This window comes from Genypterus blacodes, unplaced genomic scaffold (genome assembly GCF_046128005.1).
Source record: "Genypterus blacodes isolate CSIRO-AG114 ecotype Tasmania unplaced genomic scaffold, CSIRO-AGI_Gbla_v1 ptg000133l_1, whole genome shotgun sequence".
NCBI lineage: Eukaryota > Metazoa > Chordata > Actinopteri > Ophidiiformes > Ophidiidae > Genypterus > Genypterus blacodes.
Window position 1 is genome coordinate 796,525 of NW_027466935.1, and position 22,067 is coordinate 818,591.

At 41.3% G+C, this 22,067-nt stretch overlaps 1 protein-coding gene across 1 annotated transcript in view; it reads left to right on the forward strand.

Moving 5' to 3' along the window:
- brinp1 (bone morphogenetic protein/retinoic acid inducible neural-specific 1) overlaps nucleotides 1–22,067 on the forward strand; it is a 62,106-nt gene that overhangs the window by 30,393 nt on the left and 9,646 nt on the right. Inside the window, exons 4-5 of the mRNA XM_076164165.1 lie at nucleotides 8,206–8,311; nucleotides 20,753–20,989. Of these exons, the coding sequence (XP_076020280.1) occupies nucleotides 8,206–8,311; nucleotides 20,753–20,989 (343 nt within the window). The remainder of the gene's footprint in view (nucleotides 1–8,205; nucleotides 8,312–20,752; nucleotides 20,990–22,067) is intronic.

Sequence of the window (22,067 nt, forward strand, 5' to 3'; positions counted from 1 at the left end):
CATGTATGCTGTCAATATGTATTTTTAATCACGGTAATGGGTTTGAATGTGTCATTATTGTATAGCAAACTAATGAGGCGAGAGAACTGAGCCGTAAACATCTGCACCGTCAGCACGACACATACCGATCAATCTTTAATGACATCAGGCATCTGGTTAGGCACTAATGCCAAGCTTTCTCACTGAAAAGGCAGTTTTCCTTTCAACTGTGAGAAATACGAATTGTTTTGGGTTTTTTTCAATGTTAGAGGACTCCTGCAGTTTCCAAATAGCATCAATCACTACAGAGTGCGATAAAAACACAGAAAAAAGCCTATTCAGTACATTTAACCATTGTTTGAATTGTGAATCAGAGGTCTTGTGGACATGTTTGCTTCTACTTTGATCATTTTAATCATCTAAAGTGTTTATAGTGCTTTAAACTGTGTTAGACTTTTACTTCAGCTACATTTCTGCAGTTGTTTTCAAAACTTAAAGCAAATAATGTAAGTTTAAAGAATAAAGAAATGATACCTTAGGTTTGCCCTCCACGTTCTTATTCTAGATGAAATTGCTTCTGCTGCTTTCAGAGTCCTGGAACATTTGAAAAGACTTCTAACCTCCAAATCACCCACATTTTGTATGATATTCAACTTTGGTGTTTTTCTGCACATTTGTGTGGAGAACAAGAAGAGTAGAGATGAGATTTTTTATTAAAGATGCCAAAGCATGTGTGTGATACTGCACCTGTTTTCAGGCTAATTGGTTTCCACAACTTAAGTGGACTGAAAGCGTGTGTGTTCAGTGCCTAGTAAGTCTTATCAAACCTTTCATTTGCACCGTAGCCCTTCCTGTTTCCCTGAGCCCAAACACAGCTTAAATACGGTCCAGCCACATATGAATGTTAATTAAAAAAACAGAGAAGTATCCCCTGTGTGCTCGTGATACCTTTAGTAGAGTCTGTTTATTTTTCTACAGACCCTAATTAGGATTTTGTTGCCCTTGCCACTTGTGAATTGAAGAAAAAAACCAGCAAGAGTTTAACGATACTCACACTCTCTCTCTCTCTGTGTGTGCTCAGGGGCTTAGAGACCTGAGAACCCCAAATTAAAAGTACAACTATAAATTAGATCATCTGGCATTGAGTATCTGTGATTTGAGACACTGTAATTTGTCCACTATTAGTCAAACAGTACACAAATTCAGTGCCAAACAGTCCGAATTTACAGAGAGAAGATCAAAACACAAGTTAGCTGCGTTGGAAAAGGATTTAAGCTGTCTGATCAGTGATAGAAGTGTGTAGGCGTGTGCGCTCACGTTACAGTACCTCTAAACTCTGGGAAGGTGATATTACATTTGATACCATTTCTGATGACATGAAATACAAAATGACATCATAAGTAAATTGCGGAATTATTATTAATAAGGTTAAATAAATTACGATTTTTAAATGGAAACTCCATCTCCTTCATCTTCTTTCTGACCCAATTGTTCACTGGGTTCAACATGAAGCTGTTTCTGCATGAAAACACACAAACACAGTACCTGCAGTACTCTACTGTATGTGCTTGCCTGGGGTTACAATTTAAGAAGATCACATAGAGTGTCAGTGAATCCTGGTGGAGGATTGTATCTGCATAAATGTGTTGTAGTTCTGTATTTTATTTACAGAAAATACAGTACATATAAATAAAAAAACGCCCTATCCATTTGTTTAGAGAGTTTTTCTTCAAATTTCCTTATTCATAAATCATATTTCAATTCCTTTTTGTGCCACTCTTCATCTTAAAGTGTTGCCCATTCAGGCGTAACCAGCTCTGATTCCTTTTCCAGCAGGTATCAACCAATACAAGTATTTACGGATCCCTTCACTTTCCAATTTTACGGCAAGAGAGAGAAATCACCCAATGACTGCGAGATATTTATATTTCCCCAAATACATTATTTATCCACAGGGTCCTGAAATAGAAAACATAAGCAATAGAAGGAAAGGCTTCTTCCCACTGTGAACAATATCATACCTTGCTGATAGAAAGTAATGACATGTGGATGTGTGTCTTTGTGTGGCTGAACCTGATTTCTGCAAGCGAGGTCTCGTGTGGGGAGGAGGGATCGTTAAGAATGAAAATAAGATGCCCAATGTCAATTTTAGGAGTGGATGTTGTCCTGAGATAAACAGTGATTATACAGGACGACCCGTGATTAGGAAGTGACTGTATATATATGTGTGTGTGGTCACATGCTGCATCATAGCGACATATGCGTGCGCGTGTGTCTAGGCGTCTGCCTGTGGCATGCAAATGTTCATTCATGCGTGAAGTATGCAAGCGTGCATTCCTGTCGGCCAGAGTGCTTACTTCACTCCTCGCAAGGTCACCTATCCATACTCAGGGCTGATTTACCCCAGCGCTCAATATACACACTTCCTGATGATGCCGCAGTGTGGGCAGCGGCACGCACAGCCAAACCCATCTTATTCCTCATTTCACAGTCAAGTCATGTGAGGTTTGTGTGAAGTAAGGGAAATCTAAAGTCCATACAATATAACCCAGATTTTTGTCTTCTGCAAGTGTAGTTACTCATTTGCATTTGCCAGAGGCGAGCGTGGCAGATTTATATGCGGCGTTGCTTCAGATTATGCACTTTAGGGGGCCACGGTTATAATAAGCAACGGCCTCAAGTTAATAATTAAATAATTTCCTCTGTGTCACTTAAAATAAATCAAAGCAAACATGACTTATACACTTGACACACTTATGTATTTTACAAAAGTTCATTAAGCATCTACGTGCGGATGTGGCATCCCTCAGCTGTAGGTATAATAATGCTCAAATATAATATGAGGAAGAGGCAGAGTAAATGTCCTCTGAGGTTTCACTGTACCAAAATGGAGAATTACTGAGGAGCATGTCTCTTCATTTCTATGTAGCCAGGAATAGCAAGTCATTAAGAGAATGGCAGGTGATGGGCAGATTAGGACGGCTCAGCAGAGCCAGAGCATTATGACAAGAGTTCAAACTTCCAGCTCTCTCCGTCCCACTCACCCGTCTTATTCCCTTCATCACGTGTTTCCTTTATCTCACGTTTCCTCCGCTTCAAATTGACGTTTTATTTTCTTCTCCTCTCAGATTAAAAATGCAACTTGGGGGGGCTATAATGAAAGGTTGATTTCTGAGACTGTAATCTTCCGTGGTTTGAAAAATAGAATTGAGACCACGCCGATCCCATGACAAGTTATAGGAATTACGAGAGCTCCATATGCTGCGATGGATTTAATTAGCTGGGTGATAAGTGGGCTTCTTTCCTTTTTTTTGCTGATGAAATATGAAAAAATGTTACAAGTCAATACACATCCGAGCGTTTTATCTAATGGAAAAACGTCCCTTTACATAATCTCACAGTTATATTAGCAGGACTGATTGAGTCTGAAGGTCGATGGGCATTTTAAAGCAATTTCCTACTGATAAGGCCATCAAATCAAATGTAATTTTGTAACATGAAGTGGACATTACTAAGACATTACTTTTTTATTTGAATTCATTTCACTGGATATGGCCAAAAGCTTTATCACTCTAACCCTACACACTCACACGTGCACTATTTCAGATTTTTTACTTTTTGGCACTAGATGCCAGATGAGACAAGTCGTCGTTTCTCTGTTACTGGAGCCCTAACGTTTGTTCTAAGAATTGAGACAAAGACTCAGTCCCGCCTCTGCCAGATGCCCTTTCGATATCATCAGGACCTAAACATATGTTCAACCTCTTTGCCAAAGTCTCTCTGAGGCTATTTATTCGGCTTTTCTCTCTGTAATAATAGCTCGCATTTTCTCTGTCGTGACACTGACCTTTCCTTCCCATGATAACTACTGAATAACCACTGAAGTCTTAACTTCTCAGATTTGGGAGCCCATTAATTGGCTTGCGCTCATTAAGGGCAAGTGAAATGGAAAGGTCATCTGCGGAAATGTATTTAAGTTTATAAACACGGGCCAGACAAGGAACGAGTCCTTTGGAATTAAAAGAATTAGCCATTAAAGGTTGTCCAAACTCCGTATTAGATAGAAGACCTCAGGAGAAGAATTACAGAGATGCACGAAGCTGGAAATAGCGACAGAACCATTGTGTCCAGTCAGAAAAGAACACGAATGGATGAAACTACTAATCCTACAATGATAATAATCATGGTTTGGGTGCTGCTTTGCTGCCTCAGGGTCCTGGACAGTTTAGCTCTTTAGGGAATAATCATTTCAAAATTCTCCCAAGGGATTTTACAGAAGACAATACAACTCGACCCCTATAATGATCTTGCGTGCTTCATCTTCTATTATTTGGTGAGATGATTCTCTTGATGACAGATGACAGTTGAGAGATGATGTTCCAGAACTGTGATTCTCCCAAGCTGTGGTGTTGTGATATAGTCTGGGCCCATTGGGGATTTTTACTGTTGTGTTCTGCTTAATAATCCAAATCCTCTAAATCCCCCTTGGCCCAATTCAGTCCTTTGATTGCTCCTTGTGTTTTTTATTACGTTAATACTCCATTTTCATAATCTTGCATGCATTACGAGTAGTATGGTGTGTGTGAGGGAGAGTAAGGAAAAAGAGAGAAGACACCGCTGTCCTGAGGTCATTTAGATTACACGGGTCAGTTAGTAATCCATAAAGTCTTGTATGTCTGTTCCCCATTTGGAATAATAATTATTACGACGTGATAAACTGGCTGCAGCGAGCCTGTTGTGATTTGTGTGTATAACCACTCCTGCGCGTGTTTGTGCATGTTTCGCCACTCGAAGAAGAAGTCCAGAGGTGACAAAGGACAAATATTCACTTTGCTCCGTCACCATGTATCATGCAACACAACCTTTCCAAGGAAGTAATTCCATTCAGCGATAAGCACAACAAATAGGAAGCAGAAAGAGCACCGTCAGCAGCCGGCGCGTGATAGTCAAGTCTGGCTGGGTAATCAATCTGCACGTGCACTTCATCCAAGGCCATAAAGTGCATCTTAACGTCCAATGTTGGCAGGAATGTAATAAAGTAGAGCCTGCACATGTTCGGATAGTTGCCTAAAAAATGCGGCGGAATGCTCTTTAAGGTGTCATAAACAGTCAAACATGAGCGCGCCGCCCGGCTTTATTTAGAATGCCAGAGCATATTTCATTTATAGCAGCTTGAGGAAAGTTGGAATGACACATATGGGCCCCGCACTTTGAGTAAATGTTAATGTTTACAAGCGGCCGGTTTTACAAGTTTGACACGCGGTGGCAGAATCAGTTCGGCTCGAGCTAACATACTGAAAAGGTGGAGCTAATTAAAAATAATAGGCTGCGGCGGCCTGTCTTTGTATCAGCCAGGTGTGCCGCCGGTATCGTAAAGAACATCAGAATTCAGGTTCAGCTAATCATTGTCATCTAAATCCTTAACAAAAGAGTCGAGACGAAGAAGACACAGCAGCAAAGGAAGACGAAGGCCTTTTGTGTTGTGTTGTGAGGCTTAGGTATAAAATTCATTAAAAGCTTAGCAAGTAAAGATTGTATGAGTCCTAGAGCTCATCAGATACTGCACTCAAAAACCTGTAACCTTGACAACCGTTATATTTCACTGAACGAAAAGAATCCAAAAACTAACAATATACTTTGTTTTGTATTCAACACTGAGTTTCTTCTGTTTTCCTTACAACATAATATGTTTGATTCTGTCAAACTTCTTAAAATAAAGAAATTAAGATTTATTGAAGTGGAAACGCGCTGAATGCTGAAGTCTTCACAGCTCTCCTACAGAGTCACTTCATGTCTGTCTCTCTGTGATTCTGAATCTTATCCGCCAACAGCCTGATGCCCAGGGTGAGATATACATCTGTCTAATTTCTTGCTTGTCAGCACACCATCTGCCGCGGTATCAACATTAAAGACAGGAAAATAATATCATATAATCAATCACACACATCTACACACGCATGCACACACACACACAGGCGTCTCGAGGACATTAGTGGTGGATAGCTTACACATAAGTCGATGATTCGTTTTTTTTAATCCACCAGCAACGTTTTTGATGTTATTAAAGTTCAAACACAGAATCTGCACCGACATTCCCCATCGAATACAGAATATCAACAGCTTTGTGAGGTCGTTCCCCTGACAACATGTTAAATTCAGAGTTCATGTGACCTGTTTCAGCGGCTTCACCCCTTCTCACCTCGTTCTGGTTGACGCGTCGTGCGACAAAACTGCCAGCAAATCTGCGAAAATGCTCGACAGCATGTGAATGGAAACACTCTGAAAACGGTGTCGGCGTGTCATCCGTGAGACGCAGCCGACAGCTTTCAGAAAGTTACATGCTGCTTTTAATCTCCATAAAGGTTCGGACTTAACCGTGGTTACTTCATGACAATTTAGTGAAATGATACTCTGTTCAGTACTTGATGGTGTAACTACAATAATGATGAATTCAAGCCCAATACGACTGCATCCTTATAGCATCCAGCTGTTTTAATACCATAAGAGTACAGTAGGTAAAGCACGTCATTCATTCATTCATTCATCCATCCATCCATTCATTCATTCATTCATTCATTCATCCATCCATTCATTCATTCATTCATTCATTCATTCAGCCATCCATCCATTCACTCATTCATCCATTCATTCATTCATCCATTCATTCATTCTGTGACTGTCTCCCAACGTGAAATGAAAGACTTAAGACGCCCGGCTTAGAATATCAAAATGACACAAACCGCTTTGAACTCATAATCCATTCTGTGGTATGCTGGGAAATACTGAGGCGGGTCAGCTCGGGTCAATATGGTATCATGAATAATACATTTGCTAATTGAAGCTACACAATGGGCTCCTTTTTTTATTCTTACACGCTGAGAATTGCCTCTTTTTTTTTTGATAATCCACTTTCCCATGGCCTCACCTGCCCCAACCTGGATATTTCTATTATATATAGAAAAACTTCACCTCGTCAGTCAGTCTGAGCAGTATTCCGAACACAAACACGGACTTCCTCTTGCCTTTTCTGTTGTGAATTGCTGGTGCGCGACGTCAAATAGGTGAAGGGATATAACTAGAAACAGCCACTCTACAGCCAAATACAATCATCACAAGTTTAATTTTGTCTCCGTTTTCGAGGACGGACGGACGGACAAGTGCCGATTCTATGTTTTTTCTCTCTACTGTTGAAGTGTCTCAAAAGAAGCCCCAAAGGAATAAACACTTGAGTGTTTTTTAAATGCAAGATTGTTCTTTTACTCCTTTAATCTCCCTTTGCCGAGCCGCATCCCCGTTATCTCCTCGGGAACCTTCTAAAAGTAGCATAAAGCGTGACTCTGAGAAGTTATTGAGCAAAGGCGAAAGGAGAAGAGAAGAGATTTTCTTTCTTTTCAAGAGGCAGCCTCTTCAGAAGTCTCCTACGTGGAAGCCGTGCGTTGTTAAAAGCGGCCGCTTCCCATCTGAATAGCATAATTACTTCTTTTAACTGCACTTAGGGACAGGCAACATAGAACACTGCGATTGTCTCATTGTTTGGCGGAGAACAAGGACATAGATCGAGGGAAGTGCCCATCAATGTATCTCTCTCAAAAGAATAAAGGGCTTTTCTAAAGTGAATCTAAAAGAGATCACACCCTAAAAGCAAATTTCACATACCACCAGTGCCTATATTAAAGATTTTATGTCTAAAGGTGCTGTTTTAAAACACCATTAAGTCGTCTATTGAGGCTTGAGTCGATTACCCCCCACATTATGGCTGTTGGAAACAATTAATTCCACTATAGAACATATATCAGGGTGAGAACCTGTCCCAGTGCATTTCCTCACTGTATATTCTTCATTTTTCTGTAATGTCCCAACGGTGTTCAAACTCAGAATCACCACATATGAAAGTCTTAAGTCAATCAATGAATAAAATGCTGTACTAAGCGTTCCTGTGTTCCTGTGTGACAGCAGTAATAAACAGATGTTAACATCTTATTACAAGATGATGATCTTAATGGCTGGTTGGTCTTGTGATCCGTAACTTTGCCCATCTGTTATTGATGTACAGTATTATATGTGTGTACGACTGTAACGGAAGAAACACTGCAGCTGGTCCAAAGATGGAGACAAAATGAGTCTCAATCCCCTGGTGTGCATTTCTTCATAAACACAGAAAAAACACACATGTCCTCACTCTGTCTTCCAATATTGTCTTCATTTGAGTCCCTAATTCTCTTGCAGGTGACGGAGACACGGACGGGGCCGCTGGGATGCAGTAGCTATGACAATCTGGACTCTGTTAGCTCCATCCTTCTGCAGAGCCCCGAAAGCAAGCTCCATCTGCAAGGTAAACAAACACAGATGATCTAGAGACTAGAATCACAGGGCGGCAGGGTGGTGGGCTATGCAGCGTAAACGCCGGAGGGTCAACAATCTGTTTTACCTCAGGCTGAGCGGGAGGGTTCTACAATCTGACAATAATAATTGCTCTTAGGTGGACACAGGAAATGGTTTGTGCCTTGTCAAGAATTGGAGATCAGTACGTTTTTTAATTGGAGTTGGGACTCGGATAGGTTCTCTTCCCGGCTCTGTTGGGGATTGTGATATGATTCTCTGTGGTTACGGATGTCTGCTCTTGTTTTAGAACGACTCTCAAGTCTTTGAACAAAGTAAAGGACTCTGTACAACACAACTGTGCGAACTCCCACTAAAGCAAACTGCAACTCTTCATTAAGGAATGATGAGTAAAGAACAAAACAATTAATGCAGTGTAAATTCATCTTAAACTTTAGCTGTAGTGTTTCTTTGAAAGCGTTAATGAGGCATTTCCTTTGGTCCCTGGAATATCAAACAAAAATATGCTCCATTTCACTGATTATTACACACAGCGGACGGAATAAGGAGGATTTACTGATCAGTATGAAGTTTGAGAGGAGTGAAAATGTCTTATAGTTGTGGCAGTTGTTGAGAGTGCATGTTTGGCCAAGAACTGGAATAGAGTGAGGCGTTCATGAACTTGAGAGTCTTGTATTCAGTCCACCTTTCCCTCTTCTCTAAAGGGACCGTTATTTGTCCTCTAAACTCAACTATGTGGGTTGTCAAAGAAACGCTTTCAAGTCCTTCCCTGTCACTTACTCAAAGGACATATACGAAGGTTTTTGAAAAACCTTTATTGTTATGCAGAAAATGTATAAGCTTTCTGCTTTGAAGACTGTTTCGTCACACAACTGAGGAATGACAGGCCTGAGACGCATCCACAATACTTACCCCGCGAGAACGGAGAAGAGGTCCTCAGGGTGGCCTCAGCTTTTATGCAGTTTATATAGGGACGAAGTGTGTGCGCATGCCTTTGTGCAAGCTCCTGGTTTTATTTTCAAGAGAAATTGTCATTCCTGCCTGTTATAGGGACTATTCTTCACCAAGCTGATGCTGTGACTCATTCAACACGTGTCGAAGTATTAGCCAGTTTAGTCATTTAATATCCTAGTAAACATTATCTGCATTTCATATCATAGCAGCTGTGTGTGTTTAGAGCGTTTTTATCTTCCTAGCTATGTAAAGTTGATAGAATCCTTGTCATTCACTTCAACTTCTTGATGTGCGTTCAGTGCCGTGTTGTGCGATTAATGCTTTCTGCGGGTTATTAATTTTTCCGTTGTGGCAGACAGTACAGTCTGTGTTATTATTCTTCCTCAGGAATAATGAGAAGAACATTATGGAGACATTTCTTATCTACCCGATGACTGGAGTTCTGTCTTTTGAAAAATACCCACATATGTCAGGAAACATTAGTCAAAAGGCCATCTTTCCTTCTATGTCAAGATGCCACAAAGCAGGGTCTGTTTTTTTCCTTTGCTGTGTTTATGGAGACGCTCACACTCTAAATCAATTCTTAAAATGTCATATTTTCACATAAAACGCGTCTAAAATAACAGGTGGTGGAAAACTCATCAAACTGATCACAGTCAGAGAAGATTGATGATGATGATGATGATGTATGTTAAGTAATGACAGAGATCATTATTATTATTAATATTAGTAGTAGTAGTAGTGGTAGTAGTACTGATAATATTATCAACTACTACAAGGGCAATATAGATGATAAAAATATAAAGTTAAACATACAGGAGACATCAGTAAATCATTATACATACTGTAAATTATCTCAATTTCATCTGGACATATTCTTATTAAATTAGATTGACAAAGCAAGGTAATAGTCCTGCACACACAAAAGATTATATGATACAAATGGCTTTTAAGAATATGTTTTAAATGACTTACCAGGCTGTGAATCGGCTCACCATCAAATTCAGTTACAGATTAGTAATATGTGCAGTTAGACAGTCCCTAACAGAGAACCATAGGCTTTGTGCAGGCTCCCTAAGGAAGATGGAGTGGGGCCAGGCCAAACCTGTAAAGAAAAGATTCCGACATGAGCTGGACTGTGACCAGGCCATAAAGTGACTTATACTGCTCAAGTGAAAAAAAAGTACAAACTCAACATTCATTGAAAAACAAACAAGCAACCAGCAATTAACAGTCACTAAAACGTGTAAATGTCGCTTAGCCGTAATTAAAAGTCGTTCTGCAGCATTGGCACCATTGTGTCTCTTTTGTTTAAGACACATAGTTACCGCATCTACTCTAACTCATAAATCAAGTTTAAGTGATCTAAACAGAGAACACATATGTACGTAATACAGTATATTCCCTCAAAGCTCAAGTCATATATGACCACTATACTGAATTAGGAGACAGCACACGCAGTGTAAGTAGACTGCTGTTTAGGGCCTATTATAAGCACTTTAGCTTTATCAAAATTAATTGCGAGAACTGATTAGACAACCAATTTGTCACATCAGTGAAACGCTTGCAAAGAGACTTTAATTTATTCACTTCACTTGGCTTGGAGGAATGGTACAACCGTGTGACATTACCATAGCAATGGACAGAGATGTCATGTCCTCTAATTTAGTAACTCACAGGCAGCATATAAAGGTATAAGAACCGGTCACAGGAATAATCCTTGAGGCTCGGCTCATGTAATCAAGGACTGTGAGGAAGAGAACTCATCCATATCCTCCACCTACTGTACATTAGGGACTTGTGAGTGCTGCTGACCACTTGTAAAATCATAAACATTGCAGTTTTCGCTGCACTAGAGACGGACCTGTGGCTGTTATGAACAACACAATGTGGTAGAATAAAATCATGATCGTTTCTCTTTCTGAACAGGAAAGTCTGTCACTGTTTCATTCCCAGGTCTGACAGTGTAACAGAAGCAAGTAAATGAATGCAACCACTCAATCGCACAAGAAATGACTGTATTCATTGTCACGTGCTGAATCCATGGCAACAAGGCTTTCAGTATGACCAGTCATTTTGTAATTTTACCTAAAATGGCTATAATTATCCACGGTGGCATATCTATGCTGCCATATGTACATGTGCTGAACAGTCACATGTGGAAAAATAAGAGTCCCCTTCTCTCCATCACAGGCTATCATGAGATCACACCTTTTAAGCTGTGATTAGCTATGGGTGATGCTAACACACCTACAGATAATATACAATTGATTCTATTCAGTCCCACATCGAATCTTTTCCAATTGCACCATAGGTGCAAAAGGTTGCCACAACATCCCCTGCGCACAGCACACTTAACTGCTCATAATAATGAAAATAGGCCTCAAGCTGGAATTGCTCTCCGATTCTGCTGTGCCTCGACTGAAATGAGAAAAAAATGATTTTAAAAATTCAAGGTAATAATGGTTTGATGAGAAAAAGGCATAGAGAACAGAACACAAAGAAGAGGTCCATTATCTTTATCACCATCTGGGGACACATAGAAGAGGTATGCAGTATATATAAATGACATTCATTTGGAACAACTCGCATGCCCCATAGTGACTTCCATAAAGCACGTCATGATGGTTGTCATATGTTACACGCACAAAGAGGCGGGGAAGTGTGTCTTTTCATGGGCCTGAGTGAATACAGTAGACAAGCAGCTGTAGCAGCCTTTCTCCACTCTCTAGCATGCCATAAATGGTTTTCTCAAACTATCCCCCAAGGAGCAAAACACTGTCTGGACCCAGGATTAGTCTAACAAGCACTCGGAGCTCTCTGCACATCTAATGAACACCCACCGTGTGTCTCATTTCCAAATGCCTATTGACCTTTTAGCAGACAATTAGCCAGAATGCAAAAGTTCTGGCATTTAAACCGTAGGGAGGAGTCACATCTGGCCAGTGTCACGGATCACTGACTGATAGCGAAATGTGCAACTCATCGTACACTTAAGTTAAAATGGAATTTTAGATTTAACATTTATCACGCGTGTGATGTTTAAGTGGCATGCCATTGTCCTGTGTATTAATGGCGTGTGATTTCTAACGAGGGGCCTTTGGGAGTCCTCTCCTGGCTGCAGTGGGGCTCGGGGAGAAGCGCTCACATAAGTGTTCAAGCCAAAAGGGTCAGGGTGAGGAAGAGGAGCTATTTAGAAAAAAAGCAGCATTCTATGTCAATTATATTTCAATCTCCGTGTTCACCTGTTTTCCACCACCACCATGTGAAATCTGTCCTTTGAAAATGAATGAACTTTATAATGCCTTAATCTACACTGGCTATTTTAATTGCTTATAAATTAAATTAGGAAATGAGTTTATTGGTATTAGTATGCAGCGCCACATGAGTTACAACACGGATGCAGTAATAGAAAACCCACTCAATTTCCTTCTTCTAATTAAACTTTTAATCATACTCGTTTCTTTTCCACCTTTCTTCTTTGCCTCTGAGCCTAAACACTTTATCTGCCTTAAGGCATACATCTAAATGACATTGTTGGAGAAGTTATACAAGAATTCTATTAGAAACCCACAACCGGCTTCTTTTTATTTTTTTGTTAAACTCTTTTGTGTGTGATTGGCTTTGGTGTGATTAGCCTTAAAATCGCTCGAGTCGGCATTGTGGTTCAGAGGTAATAAGCGGGCAACAAATAAACTGCTGAATTTAGTTTCGGGGACATTTATTTTGGGAACACATTACACTGTCACTTCAAAAATAACCACATTTTTTAAAAGGGATTTTTCGCTCTCTCCGTCTCTCCCCCCCCTCTCTCTACGAGCGAGCGGAGCTGTGAGGCACAGATAACACAATGCGGATATGACACTCTTTGAATATTCCTTCCGCTTTCACTCAGATTGAGATAAGGAGTGTGTAGCAGGATCTGAAATCAAGGCAGCGACCAATCAAAGCTCACCCAAAAACCTCAGCTCTCCTCCCTGCGACGCTTTTACTTTGTAAAAATGTTTATCAAATTAACCAACACCTTGCACTTTATGCCTTTTTCACTTTTTTTTGACTGTCATCAGAATTAAAGCTGGCAGTGCAACATGTTTTTCCACCTTAAATGTAATGCATGACTTAGCACTGCTTTGATCTTTTAAACACCAAACTTTCCTTTCCTTAAACTTAATGATTTGACTGTGGATGTCTCAGCTTTGCATTTTTGCACGTTTCACGCTGGATTGCATCGTCTCTACACTGCTGTATTGGCAGATTTGTGCTCCTGCTAGAGGAACCCATTGATTTTTGTCAGGACAAATGAATCTCTCTCTCCCTCTCCCTCTCTCTCTCGTTCTCTCTCTCTCTGCCTGTCTTCCCCCCGACAAATTTATTACCTTGAGCATACAGCTCATATATGATTTTGAACTCAATTCATATTGCAAATAACCAAGAAAGGAAAATGCACATGTAGCAAAAGACTGTTATTTATAGAAGATCATAAATTGCTAATCATAAAACTCAGTTTATTTATTCCCTTCAGTTCAAAGTAAATGAAAGTTCCAAATTGCTTCTGTAATTGACTGAAGAAAGAGTTACAATAATTGTGATTTAAATACACTTTTGTTCTCCCAAATTAATTTCTGGTTTATGTGTTGTATCCTCTCAGGGCTAAAGCTTTGGAACACAGTGATATTGGTTTGTCTGGATTCTCACTTTGTGCCTCCACAGGGACCTTAAAGTAAAAATAGACAGAGAGCTGGGAATGAAATGAATGATACACAGGATTAACAAGTGCCAATTAAATGCCCAGGACATTCATTGTTTACCTGTAAAATCTCATATTTCACAAGACTGAGGCGGTCCTCATTTCATGCCATCTATTGCTTTGTATCATTGATTCATTTATTTGAATAAATGCTATGTGTAAAGAAAAGCGGCTGAACAGTGCAGGCTGTGATTAAATTACACAAAGGACAGGAACATCCTCCACATAATCAAGCATCTAACAAGAGCAGACAAAGCATGTGGTGGGAGGTTGAAATAAAAAAGCAAATTGCTAACATATATTAACAGGGCCAAAGGAAAATAAAAGAGCCCGGATCCTCCATGAGCCATTACCTCACATGGACCCAACCACCAATACGCCGGACATAAATTAGCACAAAAACAAAAGCAAACTCATTTGCTTTTTCTCAATACCTACCACATGCTCGCTCCCTGTCTCCACTTTCCTGAAGAGCCTATCTCGGAAGAGCCATGAGCCCATCTTGAAAGATTTATGAATATGTTAGAATAGCCTGAGCCAACAGTTTTCAAAGTGGTGAAGTGAAAATAAATTAAACTGGCCCTGTAGGCAAGTCGTGCGTAGAGTGATGAATTAGATTCTCATTGCTCTGACGCTCGATGCCCGTCCCTCTTTTCAAGTGAAAATGCTGCAAACATTATGGGGGAAACAAACAAACATACAAATCAATTAAGTCCTTCTGGGGGTTTTATTCTGATGAGAGACTTCTGGAGGAATTGATTTGGAGAGTAAAGTGTGTCAGTAAACACAATGTCCTTGGTTACCAGAAGATAATTTACTGGGGGGTGAAATCTGTGATGCAAAACATGCAGAGTAAATGTTGGATGAGCACAACAATCAACACAGAGAAGCTTTTTCATCTTCTTCATCTCTTTCTGAATCACTCCTTCTGTCTCGCATTTAAACTCTCTGCACTCCCAAGCACAAATATTGTCCAGCCACTTTTTCCCCCGTTTCATTTTTTTGCCATCAGAAACCGGGACACACTTTTTTAAAACATGACATCACAAATTGTACACTTTTACGAGATTCTTTTGAGTTATTTACACCCGGGTATGAAGGCAGCTCTTGATGAGACTCGGTCCGTCAGACCTGTGCAAACATACGTCCTTGCGCCCAGAGAACTGATAACAGCAGATCATTTTCTAGATGGATGGCTGCACCCATTTCCTCACCTATTCATAACATGCTGAAACCCCAGCAGCCGATGAAATCTTTCCACGTTGACCTGGAGGTCAGCTTTCAATTGGAAGTGGTCAATCAAGAGTGAGTTTCCCTTTGGGCTGGTATGACCATAAATCTCTTCCCCTCCCCACCACTCACTCTTGCCACCTCCAGGCTGCCATTGCTGCTGGTTGCCCGTGGTTTCCCATTTTCTCTTCCTCTGACAGATTCAGTTTTACCAATTGATCGCGGTTTCTTTATTTTCTGATCGTTTCTTGTGGTTGATTTGTAAGGGTCTTTCCTGGGTCGCGAACACAGTATGAGGACCTGTGTTTCAATAGAAGCACATTTTTTGAGAAAGGGCCGCATATGTGATAGAATACAACAAATAACACACACTCCACTCCGCATTTCAGCCAAATACAGCACAATGTAAGCAATTTTGAGCAGGAAGCAGTTGAGTGTTTTAAAATACACTGGGATAAACTCCTGCCGGCCAGTGAAATCTCCCAAGTGGAGCTCTAAAAGCATGTCTTGGTGCAAAATGTCAGGGTCCTACTCTCCTGCTGTCTCTGTGCTGCCATTAGTCCATTAGCTCCACTGTATCCACACACATGCAGTAGATTCTCTCTCTTCCTCTCTCCTTGAAGGTCAGGCTGGTTTGGGGTCCTGCTGCTTTACTATCCCAGACAGGGGAAAAAAAGCGAAACACGAAATATCCATTCCACTGTTGTGGAAAAGGAACAGGGTAAATAGTTCCCTTGAATGCCACGTCCATCGCCACGTAATAGAATTTGCCCTGGAACCCCCATTGTTCTGGTAATGGCCACAAACAAGCTCTGCTGCAGCTGATGTGTGTGTAATGTGACCAAAAATGAGTCCACACCCATACCTGCCATCTAATCAGATTAGAATGTTGATTAGAATAGTTGGAAAAGGATATTAAAACCTCAATATAAGCATATATCTGATTATTTACCGTATTTAGGAATCTTTGTTGCAATCTCTGTGATGACATAAATCTGTCCTCCTGGTGTGAAATGTGTAAACTGTACATCCTGACACATTAAGGGCAGTTGTGTCTTTTATAGCTGAGATGGAGATGTCACAGCTTGTCACACTCTCGCCCTCTCTTGGGTTGTTGTAGAACATGCCATTTGTGAACGAGGGCGTGCGTGTCCGAATGTGCGGCAGTTTGTGTGTGTGTGCGTTTGTGTGAATGTGTCACACTAGCAGAAAATTCGCACCAGCCGAGGCCCTACTGCCACTGCTGCGCGAGGACACATGGCGGCACATGACTGAACAGCTTGAAGAGTGCAACTGAAGCACACGAGCAGCCAACAGCATCCACATCTCTAATTACACGCTGGGCCCTTAAAGTGATGTACACCCAACTGATATTCAGTGTGATAATTGCGACAGAATGCTTAAGACCTTGTGCACCACATATTATACTGTATGTACCTACAGGACAGACATCTTGCAAAAACACAAGCACTCACAGCTAAACATCCATGTTTCATTCTCTATACACCAGGTTTGTCCACAGAAGAAAGAAAAGATGACTAACTTTACTCTTTTTCCCTGGCTCAACCTGAGTGTTCAGCACAACTGGCAATAAATCAGCAATTTCAGCCTTTTCCTTTTTCAGGCAGCAGCAGCCGGAAAACCTTGAATACCATGACAATCATTAAATGTAATTTATGCTTTCACGGATATTTCTCACCGCTGAGATGAACGGTATAGATAAATGCTCCTTTCTAAAGCTAAATCTAAGAGCTGACTGGACGGGCAGCATCAAAGTCCTCCACTTCCACCCATGTACACAGAGGTTTATCACATGTATGAAGGCAGGGTGTGAATGTGTTCTAGTAAATGGGATTTCCTCCGTCTGTATTGTTTTGCTGTCACATTCTATGCATGGCCAAGTGTTCATGCATGCATAAAAAGGAAATAAACCTCAAGAGAGTCCTCAGGAAGGAAAACACACACACTCATGCGCTTTAAGGAAAGGAAATGAATTAATGTTTGATGTATGAAATGGAAATATTGACTCAATTATCGTCAAATCCCTGTTATTAAGTCTGAACAGACATGGCAACATATTATCAGTGTGATTTCTTGCCGCGGCTCGATTCCGCACTTACTAGGATATGCGACGAGCCGAACATGTTTTCCTCTTTCATGTCTTTTGGCATGAGTTCACACGCTACTACAGGCCTAAATGGTGACATTCAAAGAAATAAATAGAGGATAAAAAGCTACATTAGCTGCACCTTTACTTCAAAAGGAGCCCTCGCGTGAAATGGGCCAACACAGCAAGTCCTAAAAGCTGTGAGCCCCTTCTGCATGTGTGTGTGTGTGTGTGTATGTCTCTCTACACAGAGGGCAGGTCAGGCAGGACTGCACTAAGGTAAAATCAGGCATTCTTCCATTTCAGAGGTCTTTGATTTTGTATCAGGGCTGCAACAATAACCTCCAATGGTAATTTAATGCCCCTATTGAGGTAATTCACTTTATTGCACCAGTGGATTAAGTAATGATTATTTTGTGAAATTGCGGCCACACAATGGTCAATTAATCTTTAATGAAAGTGTAACTTATGAGGCGGAGCGTGGCATTGCAATAAGCAGGCGACTGCTAGCCAAGGCAGTTACAAGCCTCGGTTGCGGCTTACACTCACCATCTATCACCGTGCACAAATGGGACACACTGTGAAAAAAGAAGAGATGGAAGGAACAGGTAAAGTCACAGATGCAGAGTCTCAACTTTTTCCGCAGAACGCCGGAGCGTCGACATCCAGCGTACGTGAATGAAATACATCAGCTTACGACGTATGCCGCAAGATTAACTGCCATTTTGAGGCCCTATTTATTTAGAGCGAGCCAGGCGTATGGGGTAGCAGGGAATTATGTGCACTGACAGAGCATGAAGTTGGAGGTTATCAAACGGCTACATGGGAATTCCAATATTCACCTTTCATTTCATCAGCAGCTCTTTAAGGATTCGAGGTTTACCCGCCTACTCCGAAACGTTGAGGGCTTTCCTCGGAAAAAAAACACCTGCCTCCGCCCGGTGTTAACATGTTGTTGCTCCAAGCCACAAAAGAGCAACGATGTTCGTAAAGGCAGCTATTTTATTTTGATTAGTTTCTGGTTTCATTCTTTCACCCTGAGGGGTCCAATTCTCTTCCTCATCCCTCACTCTGCTAACAAATGTTGATTGATTTATTTTTATTGCATGACATCATTTCTCTAGCGGAATTGGAAGTACAAGGCGTCAAATTTCCAAAACCTGAGCACGTGCTCGGCGGAGGCGAACGGTGAGAGGAGAGGAGGTGACGACGCGGTAATGAAGGGAGTGATTGATGGAGTCGGTGAGAGCAAAAGGATGAGGGAGACAAGTCGGGGGACATGTGCATGAGTGTGGCTAGAGTGCAAGAGAAGGAGAGAGCGTAATGAAGTGAGACAGGATAGATGTGTGTGAGAGTGAGAGAGAAGAAGGAAAGGGGTCGGAAAAAAACAAGAGATTGCAGGAGTGATAGTGCTGAGCTTTATGTCAGTGTCCTGAATAGTTCCCCCCGCAGTCTTCCAACACATTGAAAGAAAGCGCGTGTGTGTGTAGGCGTATGTGTGTGTGTGTTGATGGTGTTGGGGCGGGGAGGGTATGAGGCATGGTTACAGAGAGCAGGGAGAGAGGGGGGGCTGAGAGACTGGGTGTTATTGTGCACCCAGCCGCTGGCACCAGCACTGTCAGTGAGCAGCGCTGATCCGTGAACTTGCCATCTGGATTCTCCCACAAATCACATTAAAGTTTCAAGCCCAGGAATACATCAAGCTAAATGAATATTGGATCCAGAGGCCGCAGACAGGGCTGATGGAGAAAAAGCCCTGTGCAACCCAACTCTTTTGTGGTCAGATATGATCCATCCATCCCCTTTACTCCATCCCTCCTTCCCTCCCTCCCTCCCTCCCTCCCTCGCTCACAGCCACTGCTCCCTTCATCGCTGATGGGCAGTGGTTCTGAGGTGTATGAGGCGTGGAGAACTGAGAGAACCCTTGAAAAAGCAAATGGGCACCAGGCAAGGTTATTTACAGAGCAGGGCAGCGTTTGCGTTGTGATGGAGTGAATTTGGCGCACACATGCAGAGATGAAACTTCAGGCCCTGGCAGCCTCATATATACGTACCGTGTAGCAATATGACTCCAATTATGTTCACAACTTACGCTTTGATACAAGTATTTTAACTATTAATATCAATAATATCATCTTCATTTATTATTCATAAACATTTTTTTCCATCCATGCACATGCATAAGAAATATGATCTTATCCTATGACACTAAAATGATATATGTGTACCATGCAGGATGGGATGATTACATTACCTTTCATTCACGCTACATTATGTTGATTTTGCATGGATGAATTCGTGTTTCACCTTTAGGTTGGAAAAAATACCTGCATGGAAAAAAATAATACAATCATTTATCATTCAATAACATGTTGTGTTCCGGTTTCTGGATGCATATTTTCTGCTGAAGCACTGTTTGTGCTCAAGTAAAACCTATTAAGAAAATATTGCCTTGCCAAGATGTGGTTTCATACAAGAAGGAAAAATCTATTTAGTTCTTTTCCAATCCAGTGGCTTGTAGAGCAAGGGATTTATTTTCCTGGCCTGGACCGGAGAGAAAGGCTTTCCTGTTAGCTGTCAGCACTCCAGTTGTATAAGATCCCATGGGGGAGATATGGATTGGCTCAGATTCTGAAAATTTAAATAACTTGTCAGTGGTAAGAGTGAAGAGGTTCTTGAAGTCAAGACAGACCCAAAGATTAGAAATGCAACCATCACCTTTAGTGTTTAGTTTTTGCAGAACAATGCGGAGGGCAGGATTCAAACTGCATTGAAACATAAATGGAAACACACAGGTATTACAGAGAGGTATTTCAATATCGAATACACACACACACACACACTCAGAACAACATATACCCAGAGGGATGGGGGGGGGGATTCTCTGTTAAATAAACCAACACACCACGAGACAACAGACATCAATCACTGCTACATTTGTCACATCGCGCACCACAGGAAAGACGGCTCAAAGTCAAACACCGACGAGCTTCAGACAAATAAACAAGTGCTTATAACACAAATCAAATAACTGTTACTTTAATATGGAGAAGTGATTTCAATGACTATTTTTCTTGCTGATCAATTTGACTTTCATTAGTGTTGAGAATGATCAAAAAGGGACGTTTCTGCTTTTTTTGTGTGTTTTCCCTCATTTTATATTGTAATATAGTCGGGTGTGTGTGTGTTGAACATCGGCACAATTGCAGAATAATAATTTTGTCATCTTTTTGTGGGCTACTGTAAAGAAAATAAGAACATATGTTTGTTGAATTCACTTACAGAAGAAAAATAAAGAAGTTGCATATTCTCTTCCTGGATTCCCAAAAGACTGTTTATGTGTTTGTCACATTTCAAATTGCATATAAAGTTCCTCTGCTGTTTCTCTGTTTCAGGTCTTCAGGCCATATTCCCCGATTATCTGCAGGAGAAGTTTGTTCAGTCGGCTCTGAGCTACATAATGTGCAATGGCGAAGGGGAATATGTGTGTCGCAACAACCACTGCATCTGTCAGTGTGCCGAGGAGTATCCCCAGTGCAACTGTCCCATCACCGACATCCAGATCATGGAGAACACACTGCTGGGGATGTCTGAGACATGGGCCACTTCTTATAAGGACTTTGAGAACTCTGGTGAGCTTAAAATTCCTCTCTTTCTTTATTTCCCATGATGATTCAATGAATTCTACTCTGCATTAGGAATTAGTCTAACCCTGCTCATGCTGTGCAGAGTCACAGGGGGTTGGATCCCATCCCAGCATCCACTGGGTGAGATGCAGGATGCAACCTGTCCAGGTCACCAGTCTAACAGGGCCAACACATAGACACAGACCAACACTTTCACACTCACATTCACACATACCAGCAGTTTGGAGTCTCCAGGTTTCGCTAACCCACACGTGTTTTCAGACTGTGGGATCAAAACCAGAACCCAGTAGGAAGCCTGAGAAGCTGAAATCCCACACAGAAGTATCTCAGCACCTTTTTGCCCTGAGGTGACTTTGCTGACACCCAGTTTAAAAATTCAATAGTTTAGTGTTTCCTGGCTCCCTCCCACACCTACTCAAGAGTGAGTTTTCTCAGTTACCCATTGATCGGTTCTATGATCTGCTGTAGGGGAATCCTCATGTAATTGTTTGCAAAGAATGGATAACAGTGATTACGTTTGCCAGCATGAAGTAGTATTCTCCATCATACAAAGGGCTCTTTTTTAATGAAAGCAGGTTGGAGTGCACAGTAAGATATATTGGACCCAGTGTCCTCTCATAAGTTGTTATTTTGCTCTAGTAACATTTTCTTGCTGCAGGAATTTGCCGTAGGAACTTTCTGTGTCTTGAACCCTCCACAAGGCTGAAAACAAAATGAACATAACATGCCCTGAACTGATCTGAAAATAAAGTTAGAAAGAAATAAATGTGCAAGAATTCCTGCAGCTCATAATGTGGCGGATTGTGTGCTAGACAACCAGAGCTAATCACTTTTAAACAGTCCCAATTTGGTTGAAATTTAGCACCAGCTGTAGTGTCAAACGGGCGAATCCACAAACTGTGCTGCTGATTAACACCAGTGTTTATCACCCTGGAAGTGGAGCAGAGCAGTGCAAGCCTGCAGGATGTAGGCCGTTCATGGCGTTTGCCCAGTAGCTTGAACCTGAAAAAGGCACAATAGCAAAGTTAGTCAATTAGTCATTGAGGATGATGTCACGTGAACT